General features: G+C 53.0%; 1 protein-coding gene across 1 annotated transcript in view; it reads left to right on the top strand.

Annotated features, from left to right (window-relative positions):
- The first annotated feature begins 7,745 nt into the window (after positions 1-7,745).
- LOC121359114 (zinc finger protein 638-like) overlaps positions 7,746-22,064 on the top strand; it is a 28,046-nt gene continuing 13,727 nt past the window's right edge. The window contains exons 1-2 of the mRNA XM_041477823.1: positions 7,746-8,065; positions 18,683-20,300. Coding sequence (XP_041333757.1) covers positions 7,980-8,065; positions 18,683-20,300 — 1,704 coding nt within the window. The 5' untranslated portion in view covers positions 7,746-7,979. The remainder of the gene's footprint in view (positions 8,066-18,682; positions 20,301-22,064) is intronic.

The raw sequence follows: 22,064 nt of genomic DNA, 5'->3' as shown, positions 1-22,064 counted from the left end.
TTTTCCTCTGTAGGGATTTTCAATCCCAAAACACTCCTGACTTCTCCAGATAGGAATTCCCAATCCCAAAGAGCTCCTACTTTCTCTGGATAGGGATTCCCAATTTCAGGAAGTTCCTGGTTTCCCTGGATAGTGTTTCTAAACTTGGGATGTTCCTGATTTCCTTGGATAGGGATTCCCAATCCCAAGGAACTCCTGATTTTCTTGGATAGGGCTTTCTGACCTTGGGAAGCTCCCACTTTTCCTGGAGAGGGATTTCCAATCCCAAAAATGTTCCTAATTTCTCTGGATAGGGATTTCTGACTCTAAGGAGCTCCCACTTTCCCTGGACAGGGATTCTCAATCCCAAAGAGTTCCTGATTTCCCTGGATAGGGATTTCTGACCTTGGGAAGCTCCTGCTCTCCTTGGACAGGGATTTCCAATTCCAGGAAGTTCCTGATTTCCTTGGATGATGATTCCCAACCCCAAGGAGCTCCTATTTTTCCTCTGTAGGGATTTTCAATCCCAAAACACTCCTGACTTCGCCAGATAGGGATTCCCAATCCCAAAGAGCTCCCACTTTCTCTGGATAGGGATTCCCAGTTCCAGGAAGTTCCTGGTTTCCCTGGATAGGGTTTCTAACTTTGGGAAGTTCCTGATTTCCTTGGACAGGAATTTCCAATCCCAAAAAGTTCCCGATTTCCTTGGATAGAGATTCCCTATCCCAAGGAACTCCTGATTTTCTTGGATAGGGCTTTCTGACCTTGGGAAGCTCCCACTTTTCCTGGAGAGGGATTTCCAATCCCAAACAGTTCCTGATTTCCCTGGACAGGGATTTCTGCCCCTGAAGAGCTCTTGATTTCCTTGGATAGGAATTTCCAATCCCAAAAATTCCTGATTTCCCTGGATAGGGTTTCTGACCTTGGGAAGCTCCTGCTCTCCTTGGACAGGGATTTCCAATTCCAGGAAGTTCCTGATTTCCTTGGACAAGGATTCCCAGCCCCAAGGAGCTCCTGATTTCCTTGGATTTCTGAGCCTTTTAGAACCTTTGGAGTGGCCAGGATTTAGGGAGCTGCAGCTCCCATGGATGGGGAAGGAAATTCCCGGGATCAAATTCTGATGGAGACACGGATCCCGCTCCAGGATCCTTGGAAAAGGGATCAGCACCAGGATATTCCCACCACATCCCAAAATATCCCTCATCCCAACAGAGGACCCCTCTCTTTTCCCAGGAATTCAGTTTTCCTTGGATTTTCACCCGTGAGGAATGAGGGCTGTAGTGTTGGATAAGCTGAGGAATTCCTTAAGGGGAAGAGGAATTTGGGGAAATCCAGGTTTCCCTAAAAACCTCTGGAATTGGCAGGATCCCCCTGCTCAGCTTCCATATGGAGGAATTTCGGGATTGCACCTTGGAACCCTTCACTTCCAGCAGGAAAAATCCCATTGCAGAAAAAGTAGGGAAAATCCCATTCCAGAAAATCAGGGAAAAACCAGTCCCAACCCCAAAAATCCTCCAAAAGCAGGAAAACCTGATTTTCCCATGATTGGCTTTCCATGATTTTTCTGTGATTTTCCCATGACTGATTTCCCGTGATTTTCCCCAGGATTTTCCATGATTTTTCAGTGATTTTTTCATGATTTTTCCCAAGATTTTCCCGTGATTTTTCCATGATTTTTTCCAAGATTTTCCCGCTGGCGGGGTCGCCACAAATCCCAGGAAGCCAAAAACTGCCAAGAAAAAGTGAGGAAAAGCCAGGAAAAAAAAAAAAGGGAAAACCAAAAATACTTGGAGCTGGAGCAGATCCCGGTGCTGGAGCCACTCCGGGCTCTTCCCATGTCCCAACTTTTCCCTGGAGCAGGGAATCAGTCTCTGGCCAGGCCATTCCCGAATTTCCGAGGTCAGTATTTCACTCCGGGAACGAACTCCTTGGCATCTGGATTCAAGTTGCTTTTGCTCTGGAAAAAGGATGGGAATGGGATTTGTCATTGTTGGGAATTCCAGGGATTCCTGGGATGGGTCAAGGGTTCCCAAAGTTTGGGGTCTCAGGTTGGATTTGGAAAATCTGGGGTTTCTGTGGGAAGTGGGATGATGTGGAGAGCAAATTTATGGAATTGTGGAATGGGTTGGGTGGGAAGGGATCCTTAAATCCCATCCAATTCCAGATTCCCACCACATCCCAAAATATCCCTCATCCCAACAGAGGACCCCTCTCTTTTCCCAGGAATTCAGTTTTCCTTGGATTTTCACCCGTGAGGAATGAGGGCTGTAGTGTTGGATAAGCTGAGGAATTCCTTAAGGGGAAGAGGAATTTGGGGAAATCCAGGTTTCCCTAAAAACCTCTGGAATTGGCAGGATCCCCCTGCTCAGCTTCCATGTGGAGGAATTTCGGGATTGCACCTTGGAACCCTTCACTTCCAGCAGGAAAAATCCCATTGCAGAAAAAGCAGGGAAAATCCCATTCCAGAAAATCAAGGAAAAACCAGTCCCAACCCCAAAAATCCTCCAAAAGCAGGAAAACCTGATTTTCCCATGATTGGCTTTCCATGATTTTTCTGTGATTTTCCCATGACTGATTTCCCGTGATTTTCCCCAGGATTTTCCATGATTTTTCAGTGATTTTTTCATGATTTTTCCCAAGATTTTCCCATGATTTTTCCATGATTTTTTCCAAGATTTTCCCGCTGGCGGGGTCGCCACAAATCCCAGGAAGCCAAAAACTGCCAAGAAAAAGTGAGGAAAAGCCAGGAAAAAAAAAAAAGGGAAAACCAAAAATACTTGGAGCTGGAGCAGATCCCGGTGCTGGAGCCACTCCGGGCTCTTCCCATGTCCCAACTTTTCCCTGGAGCAGGGAATCAGTCTCTGGCCAGGCCATTCCCGAATTTCCGAGGTCAGTATTTCACTCCGGGAACGAACTCCTTGGCATCTGGATTCAAGTTGCTTTTGCTCTGGAAAAAGGATGGGAATGGGATTTGTCAGTGTTGGGAATTCCTGGGATGGGTCAAGGGTTCCCAAAGTTTGGGGTCTCAGGTTGGATTTGGAAAATCTGGGGTTTCTGTGGGAAGTGGGATGATGTGGAGAGCAAATTTATGGAATTGTGGAATGGGTTGGGTGGGAAGGGATCCTTAAATCCCATCCAATTCCAGCCAATCCCATCCTTAAATTCCATCCAGTCCCGCTATTCCAGCTGGATCCAACCTGGCCTTGGACACTTCCAGGGATCCTGGGCCAATTCCAGGGATTGGGACAATTTTAAGGACGGGACAATTCGAGGGATAGGAGAATTCCAAGGATGGGAGAATCCCAAGCATGGGCCAATTGCAGGGATGGGGCAATTCCAGGGATAGAATTCCAGGGATGAGAGAATTCCAAGGATGGGACAAATCCAAGGATGAGCCAATCCCAGGGCTGGGACAATTCCAAGACTGGGAGAATTCCAAGGATTGATCAGGCTGTCAGGGAATTGTGGAGCTCCAGAAGGTCCCTGAGCCTTCTTTTTTTCCCAGGAATTCCTTTTTCCCAGGAATTCATTTTTTCCAGGAATTCCTTGCTCCAGGAATGGTGGATGTGATCCCAGAGCTTTCCCAGCCTGGAATTCCTGGAGCTGCCACTGCAGAGGATGGGGCTGGGAATCACAGCTGCTCCCATTTTCCTGTTTTTTTTTCTGGATTTAGGAGACTCCAAGAGGAGCCAATCCTCAGAATTTTGATCCATGAAATGCTGGGGAAAACCTGAGTTTTCCACGTTCACCTGGAAAATCCAGGGAATTCTCAGAGTTCCTAGAGGGGCTCCAGGACTGGGGACAAAAAAGGGACACGACACAGGGAATGGCTTCCCATTGGAAAACTGGAGTTTAGCTGGGATTTGGGAAGGAATTCCTGCAGAGAAATTGGGATCTAAAATCCAAATATCCCAGGAATGTCAGCTCATCCCAGCAGGAGGATGATTATCCCAGGATTCTGCACGTCCAAGTGAACATTCCCTGTTTTCCAGCCTGGATGTTTCACTCAGCTCCGTCCTGTGCCGGATCCATGGGGAAGGAATTTCTGGATCCATGGGAAACAGATTTCCAGATCCATGGGAAAGGGCTGGAAAAGCACCTGGAGAGCTCCATCCCATTGGATGGATGCCTCAAATCCCAGCTGGAAAATCCAGGGAAGCCACGTGGCTTTGGAAAATTCAGGAAGAGGGAAAACCTCTGGAGGAAAATCCAGCCCCAAAGCCATGGAATGGGAATGTGGGAATTCCCTTTTCCCAGCCTTCCTGGACACCCTGGAGATGGGAATTGGAGCCTGGGCATGTTTTAGGGAAGGGAGAGTATCCAGGGAAAAGCTCCTTCCTCTCCCAGGTGTCCGAGGTGTCTCCAGCTCCTGGAATGACCTGGGAGCCTGCAGGGAATGTCCTGGGATTGGGATGAGGATCCAAAGCTCTTCCAGCTCATTATTCCCAAATTCCAGAGCTGTTGGACTCCCAGCACGACATCCCAAGAGCTCTGCCTGCTCCAGAAATTCCCTGAAATTCAGGATTTCCCCCCAAAGTGGGATCACCCAAATTCCAGGGGGTGATCCCAAGGAAAGGGAAGGAGAATCCCAAAAAGTCGGGAGAAGGGAACGGTAACGCCACCACCCCTCGGGAAGGATCAAAGCACAACATTCCCAGATCGTTTTCCCTATGGATACACATGAACTGGGAACCACCCCAGGCTGAAATCCACCCTGAATCCCAAGAATTCCTGGATGTGGGAAACTCTGGGAATCAATCCCAGGCTGAAATCTGCCCTGTTCCCAAATCCCAAGAATTCCTGGATGTCGGAACCTGTGGGAATCACTCCCAAGCTGAAATCCAAATCCCAAGAATTCCTGGATGTGGAATTCTCTGGGAACCACCCCATGTGGGAATCTCTGGGAATCAACCCCAGGCTGAACCCAAATCCTGAGAATTCCCAAATGTGGGAATGTCTGGGAACCACCCCCAGGCAGAACCCAAATCCTGAGAATTCCCAAATGTGGGAATGTCTGGGAATCCCCCCAGGCTGAACCCAAATCCCAGGAATTCCTGGGTGTGGAATTCCCTGAGAACCACCCCCAGGCTGAAATCCACCCTGAATCCTGAGAGTTTCTGGGCATGGGAATCTCTGGGAATCAATCCCAGGATGAAATCCGCCCCATTCCCAAATCCCAAGAATTCCCAGCTGTGGGAATCTCTGGGAATCACCCCCAGGCTAAGCCCAAATCCCGAGAATTCCCAAATGTGGGAATGTCTGGGAATCCCCCCATGCTGAACCCGAATCCCAGGAATTCCCAGCTGTGGGAATCTCACCTGCCGGTTGAAGTCCTCCTCGTTCTCCATCCACATGTACTCAGCAAAGGGGTTGTTCTCCTTCTCCTCGTGCCCATTCCCAACCGGATCCTCCTTGGATTTGGGGTTGGATGCCGTGGTGCTGGCGAGCTCGGAGCCATTCATCCTTAGGGACTCTGGGATGAGGGATTTGGGAATGAGGGAGCTGCTGGAGATCCCAAACCCAGCCCAGACCCCACGGTCACCACGGGATTCCATCGTGGGAGCCATTCCCTGTGTCCCTGCAGGCCTTGTGCCCATCCCTCTCCAGCTTAGGAGCTCTGAGGATTCCCTGGAATTTTGCCTTCTCCAGGAGAACATTCCCAACTCTCCCACAGCAAAAGAGTTCCAGAATTCTGGAATGGGTTGGAAAAGACCTTAAATCCCATCCCATTCCCACCCCATCCATGGGCAGGACCGATCTCAGATCCCTTTTCCCACCTGAATCTGAAATTCCAGGATTCCAGCCACGGTTTTGCTGCCGCTCCCAAAATCCCAAATCCCACTGGAACAGGCAGGACTGGGACAGGGAACACAGCAGCTCCTGGGATTCCAAAACTGGAATTCTCCCAGGATTTCAGAGCCGGAATTCTCTTGGGATTCCACAGCTGGAATTCTCTCGGGATTCCAGAGATGGAATTCTTCCAGGATTTTGGAGCTGGAATTCTCCAGGGATTCCCAAGCTGTAATTCTCCTGGAATTCCACAGCTAGAATTCTTCTGGGATTCCAAAAGTGGAATTCTCCCGGGATTTTGGAGCTGGAATTCCCCCAGGATTTTGGAGCTGGAATTCTCCAGGGATTCCCAAGCTGTAATTCTCCTGGAATTCCACAGCTAGAATTCTTCTGGGATTCCAAAAGTGGAATTCTCCCAGGATTACAGAGCTGGAATTCTCCTGGAATTTCAGAGCTGGAATTCTGGAAGCGGTGACAGCTCCGGGATTGTCCCATCCTGGCAGGAATTGATGAGCCAGGATGAGCCCTGGGGGTCTCATCATTCCCAAATTTTCTTGGGAAGGGACAATCCCACTTCCCTCCTTTCCTGCAGTGACAGGAGGCCTGGACTGGGTTGGAAAACTGGGAGAATTCCCAAAGAGTTAAATCTTTATGGAACTGGAAAAGGAGCCAGGCTGGGAAATCTGGGAATGTTCCCCTGGAGAAGGGAGAAATCCAGGGAATTCTCAGAGTTCCTAAAGTGGCTCCAAGAGAGCTGGAGAGGGAAAATGGGGGGGAAAATGGAAAAAGGAATGGTTGAGTTTTTGGGATCAGGGATTGTAAAAAGATGGGACAAGGGATGGAGGGACAGGACACAGGGAATGGCTTCCACTGGGAAAAGGGAGATTGGGCAAGGAATTCCTGGCTGGGCTGGAATTCCCAGAGAATCCCTGGATCCCAGGCCAGGCTGGATCCACCTGGGATGGTGAAAAACATCCCTGGAAGGGATTTAAGGTTTTTAGCAACCCCAACCCATTCCAGGATTCCATGAAAACCCCACATTCCCCAAACGTGGATGTTTCCAGGATAACGCTCCAAATCCCAGAGGTTTTATCCCAAACACCCCAAGGAGTGTGGGAGAGCCTTTCCCAGATCCTGGGATTTGGGATGCTGGACAGCCAGCCTGGTGTCCTCACCTGGCCCTGCACCGGGCTGGCAAGGAAAAAATCCCAAATATCCCAGAAATATCCCAAATCCCGGCTGGAGGGGGAATCTGGGGGCAGAGACCTCCCCAAAATGTGAGTGTGCCACGGCCTGGGGATCCATGGGGAACGGGGGTGTGCCTGACCCTACGGAATGGGAATGGGATGGGAATGGGATGAGATTGGGAATGGGATTGGGATGGGAATGGGATTGGGATGAGAATGGAAAAGGGAATGGGACTGGGATGGGAACGAGAATAGGATTGGGAAGGGAATGGGAACAGGATTGGGCTGGGAACGGGAATGGAACAGGAATGGGAATAGGAACGGGAATGGGAATGGAACAGGAATAGGATTGGGAATGGGAACGGGAACGGGAACGGGATGGAGGCGCCGATCCCGGCCCACAACCAGCGGACTCCGGCGGCTCTCTCGGGCTCCCGGGATGCCGTTCCCGGGGGTCCCGCGCCAGGAGCCCGAGCGGGCCCCGCCAGGGCCTCAAGAAGGGGGGGGTCAGCCCTGAACCCCCAAATTGGGGTCAGGAAGGGGGGGGTCAGCCCTGAACCCCCAAATTGGGGTCAGGAAGGGGGGGTCCAGCCCTGCAGTTTTGGGGTCAGGAACAAGGGGGTTCCCCAGCCCCGCACCCCCAGTTTTGGGGGCGCCCCTCTGGCGGTTTCCCCAGCCCCGCACCCCAAACTGGGCAGAGCAGCAAGCGGGGGGGGGACCCCAAATTTTGGTGCCACCTCCCGGCGGGGCCCCCCGGCCCTGCACCCCCCGATTTTGGGAGCGCCCCAAAGCGGGGGGCTCGGCTGTGCACGCGCGCTTTTGGGGTCACCGGGGGAATGCGGCCAACCCCGCCCCCCAATAACGGTGAGACCCTTTTTTGGGGGATCCCATCCCCGCAGCCCCGTGCCCGGAGCCCCCCCGGCTGCTCCAGCGCCGCCTCCGCGCGGTGACGATCCCGATCCCACGTTCCCGGAAGATCCCAAGGATCCCAAGGATCCCAAAGATCCCGATCCCAATCCCGCGATGCCGGCGGGCGGCGGCGCCTCCTCCGCGCCCCCCCAAAACCGGGGTCCCCGGCCCCCCTCGACCCCCCTGGACCCCCTCGGACGGTGAGTGCCCCCCCCGGGGGTCCCCAAATTCCCCCAGCCTCACGTGGCACGACCTGAGCCCGAATTTTGGGGAGACCCAAATTTTGGGGAGACGCAGCCGCGCACCCCCGGATTTGGGATTGGGGAGGGGGGACACCCCCGGGGGGACCCCCATGGCACAAAAGGGGGACCCGAAATGTCCCCCCAGCCTCGGCGTGACCCCAAACCCATTCCTGCTCCGGGATGGGATTTTTTGGGGGGGAGCAGTTTTGGGGTCTCCTGGGGGATCCCCTGGGGGCTCCAGGTGCAGTTTTGGGGTGCAGGGGGAAGTTTTGGGGTCTCCGTGTCCTGGGGGATTCCCCGGAGGCTCCATGTGCAGTTTTGGGGTGCGGAGCACAGTTTTGGGGTCTCCTGGAGGATTCGCCCCTCGGCGTGACCCCAAACCCATTCCTCACTCCGGGCTGGGATTTTTGGGGTGGGGGGCGCAGTTTTGGGGTCTCCTGGAGGAGTCACCCCTCGGCATGACCCCAAACCCATTTCCTGCGCAATTTTGGGGTGCAGGGAGCAGTTTTGGGGTCTCTGTGCCCTGGGAGATCCCCTGGAGGGTCCGTGTGCAGTTTTGGGGTGCAGGGCGCAGTTTTGGGGTCTCTGTGCCCTGGGGGATCCCCTGGAGGGTCCGTGTGCAGTTTTGGGGTGCAGGGCGCAGTTTTGGGGTCCCGACGCTCCGTGGGCAGTTTTGGGGTCACCCAGGGGTGCTGCTGGCACGGGGCCACCCCGAGCTTTTGGGGTTTGTCCCCTGGGCAGTTTGGGGTGGGATGTCCCCAGTGTCCCCAGCTGGATGGGGACAATTCCCTCTGGAGCCTGGGGACAAAGGGGGCGCTGGATGGGGGGCAGCGTCCCCAGACTTGTCCCCAAGGCCAGCGCACGAGGGTCACCAGTGTCCCCAGGAGCTATTCCTGTCCCCGTGTCCTCAGCGGGTGCTAATCCCGGGTCACTCCCAAAAACACGACAAAGTGTCCCCAGCGAGCAGGAGGTGACAATCCCCGGCCTCATGTCACCGTCATCGGCTCGGGCCACCCAGAACGCGACACCTCGAGGACAAGTGACCTCCCCCGGGGTGGCTGCTGGCTCCTTGTATGGCTGGGGACAGAGGTGTCACCAGACGGGACAAAAATAGCGCGGGCAAGGCTGAGGGGACGAGGGGGTGGCACCTCGGGGGTTGGGGACACTCCGGGGGGCTGCGGTGGCCCTGGGGGTGGCACGGGATGTCCTCCTTGGGGACAGATGTCCCGTGGGGTGGGGGTGTCCCAAATGCAGGTGGCATTCGTGCGGTGGGAGGGGACAGGAGGGGACAGGAGGGGACAGCAGAGCCCCGCAAGGTCACCGAGGGCCACCGCGCTAGGCCGGGAATGTCACCGACACGCGGGCACGCGGCCGGCGGTGACAGGAATGTCACACAGCGGCTGGGCTGGCACCGCACGTGGGCCCGGCCGGGGGACAGCGACAGCGGCTGGCTGTCCCCAACAGCGACACGGGGCTGGCTGTCCCCTGTCCCCAGCAGTGACACGGCGCTGGCTGTCCCCTGTCCCCAGCAGTGACACGGGGCTGGCTGTCCCCGCTCTGTCCCCGCCCCGGCGCCGCTGTCGCGCAGCGCGGTCCCCCCGGGGCTGGTGGCCCCATCTGCTGTCACACCTTGGGGACAGCGCTGAGAGCGCAGCGACCCCCGGGGCCGGCCCGGAGCCACCTGATGAGCTAATGACTTAATGAGTTAATGACTTAATGAGTTAATGACTTAATTGGGGCCAGCAGCTGCCCAGAGCCCCCAGCGCCACCATTACCCCGAGGCCACCACATGTCCCCAAGTGCCACCACCCCGGGCAGCTGCGGCAGGGCTGGCAAAGCTTTTCCAGGAGGAGAATTCCCAATATCCCAGCTGAACCCTTCCCGCGGTCCCCTGTCCCCAAATCCCAAATCCCACCGATCCCCTTCTGTCCCCTCCCAGCTCCCTCAGCTTTTCCTGCTGCTCCCACATCCCAAAAATCCCCTCATTTCTGGCTGCATCCCAAAAATATTCCCCTCACCCCCCAAAATCCTTGTGGGATTTTGGGTGAGTTTAGGGCCCATCAGGTTTGGGATTTGCTCACATTTCCAGCTTGGCTTCATTTATTAATTTATTTTGGATTTATTGTGACACCCCCCAGCACATCCAGGATGAGTAAAAGCAATTTAGGATTTCTCAAAACCCCTAAAAAAGCGGAATTCCTCGTGCCCATCCTTTAATTTCAATATTTACCCTCATTCCTTCAATTCTTTAATTTAAATTCCTTCATTTCCTTCATTTCTTTAACTTAAAGTGATCAGAAGCAATCCCCCTGATTTTGGGGCTCACCCCAAAAGCTGCTTTGCGTTCACCACGGATTTCCCCTCCCAAATCCTTTTCATCAGGAAGGATTCTCAGGCTGGAATTGGTAAAACAGCCCCAAATCCACGGAATACAGCTGGGAATTGGATGAAGGAATTCAGGGATTCTTCTTATTTTGGGAAAATCCATCCCCAGGGAGTCACTTTGCCTGGATTGGAGTGTGGGAAGCCAAAATTCCGCTGAAGGTGTCTGCCAGGCTTCCGGCAGCCCCAAATCCCCTCAGAATTCCCTGGAAATGGGGTGGGATGGGGCAGGGCTGGTGCCATCCCTGCTGTGAGATTTGGGGAATTTTAAGGGAATAATGGCAGCTTGCACGAGGTTTTCTTTGGGTTCCAAAGGTGTTTTTGTGGGACACGAGCCTGGATTTGGGGACGGTGACTCGTTCTGTCCCGAGGGACCTGAACCCATTGGAAAATCCAGGGATTCCTGCTGCTGCTCCTCCAAAGGAAATCCCACTGATTTGGGGTGGGAGGGACCGTAAATCCCAACAATTCCACCCCATCCATGGCAGGGACACTTCCCACTATCCTGGCTGGAGCCAACCTCACCTTGGACACTTCCAGGGGTCCAGGGGGCTCCAGAATCCTGGAATGGTTTGGAAGGGGCTTTAAATCCCAACAATTCCACCCCATCCATGCGCAGGGACGCCTCCCACTATCCCAGGTTGCTCCGATCCCTTTCCAACGTGACCTTGGACGTTCCAAAGGTGGATAATTCATCCCAAGAATCCTCATGGATGCCAGCGCCTCAGACGCCTCATGGTTTTCCCTGGAATTGCTGGGGAAGTTGTCTCTCCGTAGAGCCCAGGACACCTCGAAGAGAAATTTGGAATAAATCCACGCGGCTGGAGGAGCATTCCTGACGCTCCCACTGCTCCTGAGGGAAGCTGAGGTGCAAACCCAGCCTGAGGCTGCTATTGCTCCATTTAGGGCCAATTGTAACCCAAACCAACAATTCCCAACAGATCCCGTTTTTTAAATGTAAAAACGCTGAATTTATGGATTTAAAGGCCAGAGCAAGGATGAAATGAAGGCTCTAAGTGTTAATTGACGAGCAGGGGAACAAAACAGCTCCCGGTCCCTCACGGACGGGCCGGGCTGGGCAGCAGGGCGGGAAGGGCTGTGCTACACACAGCAACGCAACGAGGGGAGCCACAAAGAACAGGCTCGATAACTGAGAGCAGAACACTCTGCGAGAATTACAGAAATAACCGCAGAAGCGCCAAAAATGGCAATAACGCAGCTATAGACAAGCACCTAGCCCTTCGGACACCAGCGCCGCTCTGAGGAAGCGCGCGCCGCCGCCGTCCTTTTATAGGAGGGCGGCTCCCACCATGCCCCGCGGCGGGGGGGGGGGCCAGCTCCCCTTTTGCACACGGCGCGCACGCGCGGCTCCCCCCTCCCCCCCTCCCCCTCGCGAAGCCCGCGCTGCCTCCGCGCACGCGCAGAGCGCCCGGCGCGCCGTGTCCCTCCGCCCGCCGCTCCCGGGGCTCTCCCCGCCGCTTTTAGGGGCTCCCTGCCGCTTTTAGGGGCTTCTTCCCGGCTCGTCCCGGCGGCGGGGGACGCGGGGAGAGCGGCGGCTGCGCGCCGGCGGAGGTAGGAGGCGAGCGGCGGCCGCCCCCCCCTCAGCGGTGAGGGCTGAGGGGAACGCGCGTAATGGCGGCTGTGTGGGGGGGGGGGCGGCTGAGGGGCCCTCATGAGGAGCTTCGGGCTGTGGGTGTTTGTTGTTTATTTTTTTTACCCTTTCTCCTTTATTCTTTTATTTTTTGGTCCCTTTGTCGTTAATCTTTTATCCTTTCTCTTTCGGCACGCGGATAAAGCCGCCCCGTAGCCACCGACCTGCAGCGCAGCCGCAGCCCCGCAAGGGATTCGCCACATTTTGTACCCGGCACGGATTTAAATCTGGTTTTTAGGCATTTCAGTCTCGGGTTTAAGAGGTTTGAAGCGAGGGAAACGCTGCCCTGGTCCTCTCTCCATTCCCCTGCACGTCAAACAACACTCAAAGCCTTAATTTAATCCTTACACTGGCTTTAAATACACAAATTCAGCATTTTTGCGTTAAAACAATGGAATATAGGTGTTGGGAGTTGTGGTTTTGGGTTAAAATTGGACCTAAATAGAGCAATACCAGCCTCAGGTTGGGTTTACACCTCAGAACCTGGACGTGACCTCAGGCACCTCCTCGTGGTTTTGATATTAAAAACGCGGATTTCCCCTTTTTTTCTGCTTTGAAACGGGAATAATTGAGCAGAGTTGGGTAAAATACCCGAAGAAAAATTATTTTTACGGAAGGCCAAGTGCTGTAGCTCAGTAGCATCACGTGGTTTGCAGGAACTTCCTCATTTGGGGGATTTAACCTTTTTTAAAATGCGATTTAGGCACAGGGGTATCTTTAGTGTTTTTTTCAAACCAGAAATGTAATGCGGATTGTTGTTTTAATTTTTTAAAAGTCTCTTTTTATAGGGTAATTTCTAAGAGTATTTACATAAAACTTAATAGGTTTTTCTGACTCAGAACCCAAACCAGCCCGCAAAAATCTCATTCCAGCCCAGAACTGATGTTTAAATGTTGTTGGTTTGGGTTTTTTTGCTCCTTTCTCTGCTGTGGGATCCTTCCCTGGGCATCTAAAACCTTCAGTCAGCTGCTGGGAGGATCAGAGAGGGTGGATCTGACATGAGCTCATGATTTTCTTTGGGATAAGACATTCCCCAAGGAAAAGGAGTATCCTGAATTTCATTTTTAATTTCTTTTCCCCATTTTAAATCTGCCCCTGGGGTGCGGGGATGGAAGATTTGGGATAAGACATTCCCCAAGGAAAAGGAGTATCCTGAATTTCATTTTTAGTTTCTTTTCCCCATTTAAATCTTCCCCTGGGGTGCGGGGATGGAAGGGACCAGCCCAGCCTCTTCCCCAGATTCTGTTGAAATTTAGGATATTTATCCAAGGGTGGGGTTTTCCAAAGGCTTCCAAAACCTGTATTCCTTCTTTTCCTTCTTTTCCTTCCTCAATTTGGGATTTGCGTTGATTTCTCTGCTAGACAAGGAGCTGGTCTGGGTGTTTCCCTTTTATCTTTCTCTCTTGAAGGTAAATAAAACCTATTTTCCTACTTCCTTGCCATCAGTTAAATATTCTGTGTGGAATTTGGGCTTTTTTGGGGAATTTTAGACATGAATGTTGGTGATGGTGTCAGGGACTTGTTGCTGGTGTTTATATTGATTTATCAAACTTCGTGCTGCTCTGGAAGTGGAATTTGAGGAAGATTCCTGGTAGTAAAATGCCCGTTTTTGGTCCTGTTTCAGGAATTCCTGGCTGAAAGGCTTGTCCTGATTTTTTATTTTTTTATTTTGGCGCGCCTGGTTTCTGCTCCAAAGGCTGGGATGGGTCAGAATTTTGGGAATAGTCCAGTAGATTCCCACAGCTGGTGTTGATATTTTTGGGTAGGGATGGAATTAACATTTGCTGGGAGTTTTGTTTGGGATTTGGGAGCTGAGTTTGGCTTTCCCTGGGCTGGGAATGAGCCTAGAGTGGCTGAAGGGATATTCCATACCTGCAAAGTGTCCTTTTCCATAGGAAAACTGGGATGGAGGAGTGGGAAAATGGGAGTTTGGCTTCCAGGTTTGCACAGAGTGGGAGGAATAACTTTGCTTGGGGTTTGGGTCCCTTTTTTCCACATGGTTTTATCTCATCCCAGGAATTTTCTTATTCAAGTGCTTCCTTTCCCATCCTGGTCCTTTTTAAGGAACTGCTTCCTTCAGGCTTTACAATTCCAGCTCAGCCTTTGCTCAAAGTTCTCTTTTCCCTGGGAAATCCAAATTTCCAGGCTGGGGTTTGTCCTCTTCCCGTTATCCAGGTGCTCCAGGACCATTCCCATTCTGCCTTCCTCTTCCTCCTCATCCTGCAGGATACATCCCAATCCCTTGTGTGTCCTGGTGTGGCTAGAACATTCCCAGTGATCCTGGCTCTTGGAATTCCAAATGCACTGATCCCAGTTGAGATCCTGCTGGATCTGGAGCTGGTAACCGGAATGTCCCCAGGGAGGATTTTGCCTGGAGCTGCTTTCACCTCTCAGATCCTGGGAATTTTTTGCCTGAGGACAGGTGATTCTGCTGGAATGCCGGACCACCTGGATCTGTCGTGCTCTGCTGGATTTGGGCCGTGCAGGAGGAGCTGGAAGATCCCAGGATGGAGGGATAATACAGATGGACTCCACGGATAACCCAGAAAATCCAGGAGCTCCTGCTGGAGCTGGGATGTCCCCTCGAGGTGGGGTTGTGCTGGCACAGGGAAGTCTGGAGGTGACAATCCCAGAGATCCACCCAGAGGGTGGTGAAGTGCCCAGAGCCATCCAGGATCACAGGAAAGAATTCCCAGATGCAGGAAAAGGGCTGGGAATGCCTTGTCCAAGTCCTGACCTTGATGAGAGAGCATCTGAGCTGCTGTGGATGAGGAATTCTCCAGAGGGAAGGACCATGGCACCCTCTGGATGCCATTGTGGTGTTGGGCAGCACAGGAAGGAGGAGGAAAATCCAGGTTCTTCCAAAACATTCCAAGGTTTTGCCATCAAACAAAAGACAAGCAGGGAATCTCCAAAGGAGACCCAGGTCTTGGGACTGGACACAGTCAGATCCATGGGGATGTGGTCAGTTCTGGAAGAGCTCTTGGAAAAGCACAGCAGTTTCCCAGGCATGGCTTTGGTTCCAGCTTTGTTTATCTGCTCTGGAGTTAGCACAGAGCCAGAAATTTCCATGCTATTTATAGGGACAAATCAGGAAATTCTCCTTTTGGAATTTCCTTTTGGATGAACCTTCTTTGGAGCGGGAGAAATCTGCTTCTGCCTTCTCCTGAGGCTCCAGAGGGACCTTGTGGCTCTCCACAACTCCCTGACAGGGAGGGGGATTTGGGATCTGATCCCAGGGAATTACAGGATAAGAGGGAACGGACTCAGGCTGTGCCAGGGTAGGCTCAGCGGGAACATCAGCAGGAACTTCCTCATGGAAAGGGTGCTCAGGCCTTGGAAGTGCCCAAGGAGGTTTGGAGTGCCCATTCCTGGAGGTGTCCAAGTGTCCCATCCCTGGATGTGGCACTCAGTGCCGAGGTGGGCATGGGGCACGGCTTGCACTGGATGGTCCCAAAGGTGTTTTCCAGCTGGAATAATCCCAGGATTCTGTGCTGGTGCAGGTTCCTTGCCCTTTTCCTCCATGCAGGAATTCTTGCTCCAGATCTGTCTCTTTGTGCAGCGGAGCCTTGTGCAGGCGCTGTAAACGCCAGGGAGAGCTTAAAATCCAGAACTTTGGATTTCTCCATCTGTATTGGGAAGCCTGGAAAAATGGAGGCGGGAAGTTGAGGGGAAAGCAAGGAAGGCATCGTTCGGCTTTTGTGTGGTGCTCTGAAGTTCTGGGATTGCCGTTCCCAGGGATCAGCTGTGAATGTTCTCCTGGAGAAGGGAAAGCTCCAGGGAGAGCTGAGAGCCTAAGGGAGAGCTGGAGAGGGAGTTGGAACATGAGGGATGGAGGGACAGGACCCAGGGAATGGCTTCAAATTGGAAAAGTAGAGATTGCAGTGGGATCTTGGCAAGGAATTCCAGGCTGGGAGAGTGGGCAGGGGCTGAGCTGGAATTCCCAGATTTGCTGTGGCTGCCCTTGGATCCCTGGCAGTGTCCAAGGCCAGGTTGGACGCTGGGGCTTGGAGCACCCTGGGATGGTGGAAGTGTCCCTGATCTGGGGGTAGGATTGGATGGGATTTAAGCTCTTTTCCCATCCAAACCATTCCATGATTCCACCTGATTTCCGTTCAGTGTCGCCGCAGCCCCGGCTCAGAGCTCGGTCCCTGCTGTGGTGTCCCTGTCCCAGCAGTGGCGCTTCCGAGACTCCGACGCTTTACAAACAAAGCTGCCTGGAAGAGGAAGGTGAGGCTCTCCCTGATATCTCCAGACCATTGTTTACTCCATCTTGGCATTTCCTTAGAAGCATTTCCAGCATTTCCTTTGGAAAGGTCACTCAGGAGTTCCTTGTCCACAGCCCTTCCTAGAATCCTGGACTGGTTTGAGTGGGAAGGGACCTCAGATCCCATCCAGTGCTACCCCCTGCCATGGATGGCGACATTTTCCATAAACCAGGTTGCTCCAAGTCTTTCCCAGCCTGGATCCCATCCCTGGCCAGGCTAACAAGCTGAGGTTTGCAGAGGTGAGTTGTTATTCCCGATCCTGCTGTAGGAACTTCCCTGCTCCCAGGTGTCCATGTGAGATGCAGCACCTGGAAATACCTGGAGAGGTAAAAACTCATCCTATGGGAATTCTGGTTTTTTATCTCCTTTGGGAGATTCCTGATCTGTGGAATTAAGGTTGGTGGTGTTTCAGATTTGCTCCGCTGATCCATTTGAGGTTGTCCTGATGATGGGTGGCTTTGACAGTGTTCCTTCTCCAAGTGCTTCCCACGGGGATGGGCTCAGAAGGAATTTTTGTCGTCCAGTGGTGGGAATTCTGGAGAACACACAGAAAGCAGGAGATGGCTCGGAAAATGTTGATTCACATTTGTTTGGAAACCCTCTGGAGCAAACTCGGCTTCACATGCAGCTCCTGTTGAAAGCTAATTTAATTTATGGAAGGAGGAGGAATATTGGGTGAGATGGCTGGAATTTTGGGAATGCGGCCTGGTGGGAATCTGGTTATTGTTTGCTTGGAGAGGATTAATAGGATTCATGTTTCTCCTGAGCCTGAACAATTTGTACTTGCTTCAAGTTAAATAATTCCTCAAAAAAACTCACAGCCAGATGGGAACAAACTCCAGGAATTATGCTGAAAAATCCTCCTCTCCTGCACCTGTGTTTGGTCACTCCCTGTAAGGTTTATTACTTGAGCTGTGATCTCTGTGTGAACCTCTGCTCATGGAAAAACTTCCAGCTGGAGTCAACTTCCACGAGCTTGGAAAACAAAACCCTGTGACAACGTCGGCATTGGTGAGACGAGAACCTCGGCGCTGCAGGAACTCAGCATGGAGCTTCAGGAACGGCCGGGAAAACTCCTGGAAAACCTGCAAGAAGAGTCCAGTTCCGGGAGACAACAAATGGACAAGGGGGAAATGAGGAATTCCCGGGTTTGGAGTTTTCCTGGTTTGGGCTGGGACGGGGTTGGGAGTTTTTGCAGCTGCTGCTCTGGCAGTGCCGCGTTTGGGGTTGGGAACGGGGACGGAGCTGGGAACGCGCTGATGTTGTGGCTGCTGCTTTGTCCTCACCCTAAATGCAGAATTCCCAGTGTCCTCGCTCGGTCCTCAAGGAGCTGCACAAGGACTTTGCTGCTCTTTGATGTTTCACTGGTCTCGGTCTCCATCCCTGACCTGCTTGGATGGGGCTTGGAGCACCCTGGGATAATGGGAGGTGTGGAATAGGATGGGCTTTAAGGTCCCTTCCAGCCCCAAGCCCTGTGTGATTCTTTTTCCAGAGGTCTGTGGTGTTTTATTTTCCTCTCCCTGTATTTGTACCTTCTTTTCCCACCTCACAGCACTGAATTCTCAGTGATTTCACCCAAACCAAGCCCCGCTTCCATTGACCACGGTGCTTTTTGTGTGGAGATTTTGTTGTTGTTGTTGTTCCTGTACAATTTTACTCCTCTCTGTTTCAAACCCTTTCCATTTAAGCTCTTGGAGAGATCGGATATTTTCTACCCACAGAATTCCAGCCTCGTCCCACCCTGTGAATTCTTGCAGGGTTTGCTCTTCACCCATGAGAGCGCTCATGGGAGTGTCCTCCTGGAAACGGCTCCGGCTCGGCTCCACCCAGTTGGAACTGGTTGGAGTTCTCCATCTAAATGGTTCTACTTCCAACTCATCCCTCGTCACCCTTCCAACAGGGAGGTTTCACGCTTTGCCTTACTGCTCCTAAAATTATTAATTGTAATTAAACACAAACTCTGTTGTCACAAAGAAATGAAATGCCAGGTGTTAAGCGATGCTGTTGCAAGTGTCACCACCAGTTGTGTTCCCTGTGACATCCAATTTGTTGGGTTAAGCTTGTTAAGCACCTGTTTAATTGATTAATCAGCTGTTCTCTATATTTAAGATTTAAACAGTGAAAGAAAAACGGGTTTTTTTGTGAATTTTGAGTGCTTTAAACTGTGGTGCAAATCCCGCTTCTGTGCCTCGGGTTGCTTTTCTCCCCGTCCTAGAAGCCGCTGTGAGCAGATGCCAAAGATGACCCATCTAATCCTTGTCTTTTAACTTGCAGCTTTGTGTTGTTCTTGGAAAGTTTCGCACCACTTGTGAATTCCCTGAACCTTGGCCTTGCCAGCCCCCTTGTGTTGGGCCCTCCTCCTTTTCAGCTTGCCCAAATTAAGACCCACTTGGCTCTCCAGCACTTGGCTGCCAGCGGCGGGCGGGCACCTCCCCACGCTGGCGCCCGCCAGGCATTGCTGAAAGACGCAATGTTTAGCCCCAGAGGAACCTTGCCCCCGAGGCCCAGAGGACCCAACCCTTCGGGCAGCAAACCCCCGGGAGGTTTTGGGGCCGGAGGCGCGGCGGGGCCGCCCAGGAAAGCCGCACCCGCGACGCCCCAAGGAGCGCCCCAGAGATTCTCGGGGCAGGATGCGCTGCAGTGGACGGGTTCGCAGAGGATCAACGTCCGCGTCACGCTGCACAGGGCCGATCCCAGGAAAGTCAAGGAGAAGACCGGCCTGCACCAGGAGCAGAAGGGAGACCCACGCACCAGTCGCTGGGATGGCGGCCCCGGCACCGCCGGGCCAAAGCCGCCCGGCCCGGCGCCGGTCTTGGAGCAGAACTCCAACCCCCAGAACCGCTACACGCCTGAAAGCGCCTCCAGCATTTTAGCGAGCTTCGGGCTGTCCAACGAAGACCTGGAGGAGCTGAGCCGCTACCCCGATGACCAGCTGACGCCCGAGAACATGCCGCGGATCCTGCGGGAGATCCGCATCCGGAAGATGGGCCACGCCGTGTCCGGGCTGCACGCTCCGAGCCGGGGGGAGGAGCCGGTGGGCGAGAGCAGCGGCGCCACCGTCAAGAGCAAAGTGATCGACTACGGCCACGCCAGCAAGTACGGCTACACCGAGGACCCGCTGGAGATCCGCACCTACAACCCCGAGGCGCTGCCCGAGGAACCGCTGGAAGCGCGCGTCTACAATCCCGAAAGCTCGAGCACGGAGATCCGGGAAGAATTCCAGCGGGAGCAGAGCGTGCCGGTGGCCGTCCCACCGCCCAGCGTGTCGTGCAACCCCGTGTTCCCGGCCGAAGACCTCATCAAGCTGCCGGCTTTCCCCACTGACTCCTCTCCCACTCCATCGTTTTTCCCGGCCGAGCCGCCGGCCAAGGTGCCGGTGCTGTGCAGCAGTGCGCCCGCCGCGCTGCCGGTGGTGAAGCCGGTGTCCCAGCCGCCCATGCCGCCGGTGCTGCCGCCCATACTGCCGGCGCTGCTGCCCACGCCGCTGCCGCAGCCCATGCTGCCCCCGGTGATGCCGCCGCTGGTCCAGCCGCCCGTGTCCCAGCACGTGTTGCCGCCCTTGACGCCGCCGCCCTTCTCGGCCGGGCTCCTGGCCGCCATCAGCCAACACGAGCAGAAGCAGCGCGACGCTGGCAGCGCCCATCCCGGGCCCAGCACTGCCGGCGGGACCTCGGCGGGACACAAACCCTACCACAAACCCTTCCACCCACCAGCACAGGAGCCCATCAAATCCCCGTTCGGGGTGGTGAAGGCGTCCTGGCTGCCCGTGTTCCCGGACCAGAAGAGCAAACGCCTGCCCACCCCGTCCATGATGAACGACTACTATGCCACGTCGCCGCGAATATTCCCACATTTGTGTTCTCTGTGTAACCTTGAATGCACTCATATGAAGGTGAGTGGCTTTCCCAGATTATTCCCTAAGCGTGTGTACTCGGCACCTTTTCCTGCCGCTGGTTGTTTTTCCTGGGAATTCCATGGATTGGGATGCTGGTCGCCAAGTTTGAGTGTTGGGAATGGTGCTAGAAATGATTGTAACGGCATGTTCTGCTCCCAGTTGCATTTCAGAGTTGCTTTACGTGTTGATTTTTATTATTTTAGTATTGAAGTGTTTTTTGACTTTGCAGCGGGTTTCAAACAACAAAACAAACCTCAAGCAGCGGAGTGAAATACTAATGTTGTGTGTGGGGACTCAAATCATGTCTGGGGGCGGGTGAGATGTCTGTGTGTTCATTCCCCCCCTCCTTCTCCTCCAAACTCTGCCTGAAAACAAAAGAGCCCATTTAGAACCCGAAATTTCATCTTCCAAATCTGCTCTGTGTGACAACACTGAATATTCCAGAGGCTGGCTCGGGGCGACGCAGAAAATGCGTCCATTCATCCTGCCAGCTTTCAGCCTTGAAGGAAATCACAGTTTCAGCTTTGAAGGAAAAAATAAAGGGAGAAAATGGTGGCTGTTGGGAGATAAAAAATGTTTTGGAAGCTGTGGGTTTTTCTGGAAAAGCCTGAGGTTTGATCTGTCAAAAATGTGGGAGAATGTGATATAAAAAACCCAAGAGTAATTAATTAATTAATAATTATTTAATATATTTGAATTGCAAAGTGTGGAGAGGCTGTGGGGGAGGGATTTCTGTAATTTGGCAAAATCTTGGAGATTTTAGGCTCTGTTTGCTGTGAATTAAAAATCTGGCTGAAAATGGGAATGGCTTTGTTAGGGAAAAACAAACAGAAATTCCCAAACCCTTTTTCCCAGGAAGTGCTGAGGGCCAGGGCGGTGGGCAGCTGGAAATGGGAAGAGAAGGATGATTTTTAAAAAAATGGGTAAATTGAACAGGAAAATGAAAATAGGGGCATGTTAAAAAAGGGGAAAAGCAGTTTGGGAAAAGGAAATTAATTTAGATGGGAATTCTTCTCTTGTTTAAGGAGGGAAATGTTGTCACTAAAAATCTGTTGGCAGATCAGCTCTGGCTGAGGGTTTTGGGGTGGATTAAAGGTTGTGCAGTCTTGTCCTGGTGGCACTGGGGTGGGATGTGTTCCCAGGAATCCTGATCCTACTGTAGCCTCCCAAATCTGCTCCCTGTCCTTTAGCTCTGGCTCGGATTCCCTTCCCTTGGGAAGCGTTTGGTGTTTGTCTCCCAGGGACACAGGAGACCTCCCAGGACTGGCCCTGGTGCAGAAGAACCCACAAGAGTTTGGGAATTTTATCCCAAAAATAAAACTGATGAAGAAATGTCCAGCTGGTGTATCCATGAGTTGCAGAGATCGAAGAATTCCTCTCAATTCCAGCTCTGCATTTCAGCAAATCTGGTCGGTTTTGGGTGGTTGGAGATGACCTGGACATTCAAGATTTGTCTTCCCAGCCATTCCCTGTCCCATTCTGGGAGAGCTGGATGGGACCTCAGGTTGGAAGAGCCACTGGATCCGGTGATTCCCAAGGACTTGAGACATTTGATGCTGTCCCAGGTGGCATGGCTGTCCCCACCCTGGAGAAAGGGATTTCATGGATGGTGGCACTTGGAGTTGTCACCAGCTTCTTGCCCAGGTGGGACCAGCCACCCCAGGATTGGGATCAGCACAGTTCAACGTCTCCGTTGGTGACAAGGACACCGGGATTGGTCACCCTTGGCATGGTGAAGGTGACACCATGCTCTGCACTGGG

Source organism: Pyrgilauda ruficollis, unplaced genomic scaffold (assembly GCF_017590135.1).
Source record: "Pyrgilauda ruficollis isolate IOZ18807 unplaced genomic scaffold, ASM1759013v1 scaffold415, whole genome shotgun sequence".
NCBI classification, from domain to species: Eukaryota; Metazoa; Chordata; class Aves; order Passeriformes; family Passeridae; genus Pyrgilauda; species Pyrgilauda ruficollis.
Note: the sequence above shows the minus strand (reverse complement) of the source record. Positions and strands in the feature narration are given on the sequence as shown.